A 6,933-nucleotide genomic window follows, 5' to 3' on the forward strand; every position below is an offset into this window, starting at 1 on the left:
ACACTGGAGTTTGAAGGTCATATCAAGTCAATGATCTCTTCTCCCAAGAACATTAACTCACCTTAGATTAAGGATAGATGACAAAATTAATAAACATCTGATGGTCCATATACATATATACATATATCAAGAGATTAGAATATAGATAATATAATGCAAAGAAATACATGTACATCTTTAGCATTCATATTCAGTTACAGAATATTAGCAAAATCTACTATTTCATTCATTTCCAGTTGACAGGAAGTCAATTCAAAGTTCAGAACTCATAACTCCAATTTATGCCTTTATGTTCCTAGAAGAAAAGTCACCAAAGGTTTGAAGATGAAAAAAGATCATCATATGGAAAAAAAAATCTGAAATCAAAGAAGTAACTTTATAAACCATCAAGCTAGTCAGTGTACTTGAAATGCGCTGGCCCAGAACAAATTTATTCAATATTGATTATCTCCCATACTATTGATCTATGAATAGCAACTCTGGAATAATACTTATAATTCATTCACATATATTCATTCCTGATGCTGGTAGGAATCTATTTTTCTCAGAATCTAGTCACATTACCTCATCAAACAAAATAAAAGCCTCAGGGCTGGTGCAGTGCCCCCACCCTTTGATAGTTAGACTCCCATGGTTGAATTGAAAATTTAATTTAAATAAATAAATACTCTATATATTCCAATGTTCAAATCAATCTTTACATTTTGAAGCGTGGTCAGTAAATGGTTTCTTAGTATCTGGTAATAGGAAATTGATCACCAATAAATAACTGATTAAAGGATCATGAGAATCAATACCTCTAGGTTGTTTCCATATGTCCTAAAAAATGGGAGGGGAGTATAAAGAAAGAACTCTGGATTATAGTGCAAATAAAACTAGAATTCTGCTCATTTAAATTTAGCATTTGAAGTATAATAAGCAAATATATAAAACATACAAAAGTGGCAAAGTATATACAGTTACACAGATGGATATCTACCAATCCCAGACAACCTAAAATACCTTACACCCAAGGCTGCTTAGACCTTGGAGGACATGAGAAAAGATTACCTAAAAAAAAATAACCTCTAGCTGGCTTATGCCTTCCCCTCTGGAAAAAGAGAGAGGTCTTAGGAGCAACCAAATTATACTCTGCTTGGAACTCATGGAAATTGTTTCCAGAATATGGCAGAATCCTGATCTCTGTTGCTAATACTGTTGAGTAACTATCAGCTGATATATGAGTTGAAATTGCTCATATAAATGAGTCCTTAGTTTCTATGATTAACTGTAAAAAGAAGAAAAGATAGAAGAAAAAATAGCATATTATGGACAAACACCAATCCACTGAGCCAATAAAAAGACATGACACAAATATTTAACTTTATCACTTGAAGCTGATGGCATTCATATGCTGGCACACTTATTTCTTCAGATACAATGTGAGTGTGTTGCCTAATTCTTATTTATTTTATTACTTCTCAACATATGTTGTTGTTGTTGTTATGTGTGTCAAATAAGACCCAACTCATAGTGACCCCTCCTTGGCTTTCCGAAGCAGTATCACTGTGGAAGTAGATTGTCCAACCTTCCTTCCGAGGAGTGGCTGGTGAGTTTGAACCACCAGGCTTCTGGTTAACAGTCAAGTGCCTTAGGCACTATGCAACCAGCGCTCTCATATGTAACTTGAATGATTACTGAATATGTGTGCTTTAGTATATCATTATTATATCTGATCCTATGGTCTACAATGCAAGGAATGACAAACTGAAGAGGAATGGTGTCACATTCATTGTCAAAGAGAACTTATCAAGATCTATTCTGACGTGCAATGTCATCAGTGATAGGATGATATCCATACACCAAGAAAGACCAGTTAATAGGATTATTATTTAAGTTTATGCACCAACCACTAATGATGAAGATGAAGAAACTGAAGATTTTTACCAAATTCTGCATTCTGAAATTGACAAAGTACCAGTTGAGATCTTTAAACAAACACATGCAACATTGGAAGTGCTCATGCACATATGCCAAGAAAATTTGAAGACAAAACTGCCTGGCTAATCAACATAAGAGATCCATATTTCTGCCCATTCCAAAGAGAGGAAAGAGAGGTGCTCCAATAGAATGCAGAAATTATCAAACAATATCATTAATATCATATGCAAATAAAGTTTTGCTGAAGATAATTCAAAAATGGTTACAGCAGTACATCAAAAAGAAATTGTCAGAAATTCAACTAGATTCAGAATAGGATGTAAAATGAGAGATGCTATTGTTTTAAATGTCGGTGGCATCTTGACCTAAACAAAGCATACCAGAAGGATGTTTACTTGCATTTTATTGACTATGCAAAGATATTTGACTCTGTGGTTCATGACAAATTATAGATAACATTGTTGAGAACAGGAATTGCAGAACACTAATTAGGCTCATGAGGAAGCTGTACATAGACCAAGAGGCTGTTATTGGAACTGAACAAGGGGATATTGCATTCATCCTTGCTGAAAATGAAGATGACTTGAAGCACTTACTGATGAAGGTCAAAGGGTACAGTTTTCAATATTAATCACACCTTCATATGAAGAAAATGCAAATCCTCACAACTGCACCAATAAGCAGCATCATTATAATGGAGAAAAGATTGAAGTTGTCAAAGATTTCATTTTACTTGGGTCCACAGTCAACACACATGGAAGCAGCAGCAAGAAATCAGACTTGGTATTGTACTGGACACATCTGCTGCGAAAGACCTCTTTAACCTGTTAAGGAGCAAAAATGTCACTTTGAAGAAGGAAGACCAAAGAAGAGTAGGTGCCCTTGAATTATGGTGTTGGCCAAGAATACTCAAAGTACCATGAACTGCCAAGAAAACTAACAAATCTACCCTGAAAGAAGTGCAGCCAGAATGCTTCTTGTCAGTGAGAATGGCCAGACTTTGTCTCACCTACTTTGGTCAAGTTGTCAGAAGGAACCATTCCCTGGAGAAGGATATATGCTTGGTAAAGCATAGGGTCAGTGAAAATGGGAAGAGCCTCAACAGAATGGGCTGAGGTACTGACTGAACAGTGGACTCAAGCATAGCAAGGATTGTGAGCATGGTGCAGGACTGGTTCTGTTGTACATGGGGTGGCTATGAATAAAACTGAACTGATGGGACCTAACAACAACAACAACAATTTGTAAAGATTCCACATGTCATTAAAAACTCACCTTGTTTCTCTTTATCCTCACAAAGGATCTCAATCTATGGCAAAGCTACTCCTATACTTCCCCTTCCAGATTAGTCACTTTCCCATAAGTGTGGAAGGTACAAGATGCCTCATCTCTTTTTGGAACTCAGTATAATAAGATTTCTGTGCTAAATCTTCTCTGAATGATTTGGAGAAGATAAAATATTTATTTTGTCCCTTTTTCTCCTGTAGATGATTAACTCTTTTCTCCTGTAATAACATTCTTGTTGTTGTTGTTGTTATGTGCCGTCGAGTGAGCCCTGACTCATAGCGACCCCTCCTTGGGTTTCCGAGGCAGTATCACTAAGGAAGTAGATCGCCCAACCTTCCTTCCGAGGAGTGGCTGGTGGGTTTGAACCACCAGCCTTCTGCTTAGCAGTCAAATGCATTAGGCACTACCAGAGCTCCTAGTAACATCTTACAAATGCTAATTAGAATCCAAGTTTTTTTTCCCAATGGTTAGTTTCTGAGGATAGCATTTTTTTCTCAACATTTATAGGACTTTTTCTCATTCCTTTATCAATTAACTATTGGTGTTTTATTGTCTATATTTCCTTTGAAAATATGTTTATGTCATATTCACTAGTTGAAATTCTTTCTGTATTAAGGGGCATAACATCTTATCATTTCTGTCAACTTTCTTAGTTAAAGCTTTTTTCTTTTATTTTTATTGAGACATGCTCCCTTCTACAGTCCTAGGGCCAGGAAAGACATGAGATTCAGTAGCCATGCAAACTGTATAGCTGTGCAGAAACTGTGTATTCATACATAGTGGCATAATTTAAGCACTCTTGTCTTTTGCCTGTGCATATTTTTAATTTTTATATTTCAAATATAACTTATTGTATATTATATGTTATATATTTCAAATATAACAATTTCAAATATAACTTTGTTTTTCTTTCCATTTTCTAGTGTTTATGACTGGCTTATCATCAAGTCCCAAATTTTAAAACCATTCTCATATATCATTACCATTATTTTTTTTTGCATTCCTTTATTTTGTTTTCCAAAGAAGCTATGAACATGTAAACAGATTTTCTAGGACTTTGCATCTAGGACTCCAGATTCTGACAATCAGATGCACGTATGTAAAACTTGATTTTAGAAAACAATGTAATGGAGAGAAGAGCAATGACATGAGAGGCAGTCTGGATCATTCTCCTGATCCCAGAACATTTCTAATTGGCGTGTTCTTTGAGCCAAGAGCTGACTAAGCAGCTCTGTTTCCCAGTCTCCGGATTGTTGCAATGAGGTCAGTTGGCTGGTAGGTTTTACAAGGTGGTTCTGGGAATTGTTTTGGATGCCAGCCTTAACAAATGATTTTCTGCCCTTTGAGGAATTTGTAATTAACCAGTTTTCCACATTAAACCCCATTGTGTTTAAAATTGAGCCTTAGTGGTTGAAGCATTGTAGGTTTGGTTTGGTTTTAGTTTCTGTTTAAAATAACTGGAGTGATTTTTGTAATCTAAAATATTATCATAATAATAATCAGAGTGAAATCAATTTAGGAAAAACTTTAACATCCACAACAAATTTGTGAAAACCTGTTAATAACAATCAAGAAACTGAAAAAAAGAAAACAAAATCAATTGAAATAATTTCCAAACATTTTCCCATAAAGCCTGTTATTTTTCTTTCTTATCCCTCTACTGAATTTCAAGTGGAAAAAAATGATAATTTCTTTCAAAACATACCTGCCACCATGACATTTAGCTCTCTTCTAATGTTACAGCTTATTGGTCTCTGCCCAGATCTTAAATATGTTGCCTTTTGTCATAGAGAAAACAATCAAGTATAGATGAGTCACTCTCTTACTTTAAAGCTTAAAATGGATTCTTATTGCAGGTAGAATATAATTAAATTCCTTATTTCAACCTAAAGACCTCATATGATTTGACCCTTAGAATCACATAAAATTTAACATTTAAATCTCTCACATATACTTGGCATACTCTTATCAGTATGATTTTCTTTATATTCTTTAAAAATCTACCAAGGTTCTTCTTTTTTTGCAATATGCATAAAACTCTACTGAGTGCCTTCAAAAACTGAAAGCCAAACCCATTGCCACTGAGTTGACTCCTTCCATCTGGAAATCATCCATTCATTTAGCAAATACAAGTTTTATTGGGGAGCTCTGGTGTGATAGTCCCTAAGGCATTTGACTGCTAACCAGAGGGCTGGCAGTTCAAACCCATAAGGCACTCTGTGGAAGGAAGATTGGGCAATCTACTTTCATAGAGATACCACCTTGTAAACCCAAGGAGGGGTCGCTATGAGTCAGACCTGACTTGACAACAGTTACTGAATGCTTCCCATTTGTGAGGTGCCTAGAACAATACCTGACAAATGGATGTACGCAATAAAAACTATTAACTCCTGAATGAATGAATGATTCCATCTGGAATTTTCCTTTCTTGAGTTCTCATTATAAAATCCACTTAGCAGACTACATATCTACTCAATAACCTCCTCATGGAAGATTTCACCTCCTGGTTGCGAAGGGTATAAATCACAGGATTCATCAAAGGAAAGATCACTGTGTGGAAGAAGGAAACCACCTTGTCAGCTGGTAAGGCCCTGAAGGGACGAGTGTAGATGAATATGGCAGGTCCAAACATGAGGAAGATAATAATTATGTGAGTTGTGCATGTGGACAGAGCCTTGCTTTTTCCTTCAGAAGAGGACCTGTGCACATGGCAGAGGATGATGGCATAGGAGACCAGAAGGCCTAAGAAACACAAGAGGGTGAGCAAGCCACTGTTGAAGACCATAAGGAGCTCCACCATAAAGATGTCTGTGCAGGCCAGCTTGATGATCTGTGGGATATCACAGAAGAAGTTATCCAGCTGGTTACGGCCACAGAAGGGCAAGCGGAGGATGAGAGCCACCTGGATGATGGAGTGAACAAAGCCCCCAAACCACAAAGCCAACAATAATGCATAGCAGGCTCTAGGGTTCATGACAGTTGAATAGTGCAAAGGGCGACATATGGCGATGTAGCGGTCAAAGGCCATCACAACAAGAAGAAACATCTCCCCTGCTCCTAGGAAGTGCAAGAAAAAGAGCTGAGTGATGCAGCCTCTGTAGGAGATCACCTTCTTCTCAGAGAAGAAGTCCGCCAGCATTCTGGGAGCCACAATGAAGGAGTAGGATGCATCCAGAAAGGCCAGGTTGCCCAGGAAGAAGTAGAGGGGGGCTGAGAGACCAGGGTCTGATCTGATGGTGAAGATGATGAGGAAATTTCCAGGGAGAATGATGAGATAGAAAATTAAGATCAGCACAAAGACCAGAAGCTGAATATCTGGAGACTGGGTCAGACCAAGAAGAATGAATTCTGTCACCACTGTACTGTTTCTTATCTCCATTTGCTTGGCCTATAAAACATCAAGGAGCAAAGAGGTTACATCCATCCCTTTCATCTATACCATAGTTCTTCTCAAGCTAAAAGCAGGATATGCCACATCCATGTTAGACCGTTACTCTCCCACAGGCTGAAAAACCTCTTCTATGCTCACTCTTCCAAATTTCAATGTTGCCTACACCTTGGCCCCCAACCTCTCTTCTTCCACTTCAATTCTATGCTTTTTATCGCACATGTTCTCTCTCATCTGGGACTCTGCAATACCCTGATCTGGAACTGTTCCCAATTTACTTAAGACATTAAATTTTTCTATGTGAGAAAAAACTAATCCGTTTATTGAGGTAGTCTTGT

The 6,933-nt window shown here is 37.2% G+C and overlaps 1 protein-coding gene across 1 annotated transcript; it reads right to left on the bottom strand.

Annotated features, from left to right (window-relative positions):
- Nucleotides 1-5,659: 5,659 nt before the first annotated feature.
- Nucleotides 5,660-6,586, bottom strand: LOC103212059 (olfactory receptor 4N4C-like). The gene has a single exon (XM_007958061.1). The coding sequence runs from the start codon at nucleotides 6,584-6,586 to the stop codon at nucleotides 5,660-5,662; it is 927 nt and encodes a 308-aa protein (XP_007956252.1).
- Nucleotides 6,587-6,933: the final 347 nt, after the last annotated feature.

Source organism: Orycteropus afer, unplaced genomic scaffold, assembly GCF_000298275.1.
Source record: "Orycteropus afer afer isolate SDZICR_OR568_19922 unplaced genomic scaffold, OryAfe1.0 scaffold00844, whole genome shotgun sequence".
Taxonomy (NCBI): domain Eukaryota; kingdom Metazoa; phylum Chordata; class Mammalia; order Tubulidentata; family Orycteropodidae; genus Orycteropus; species Orycteropus afer.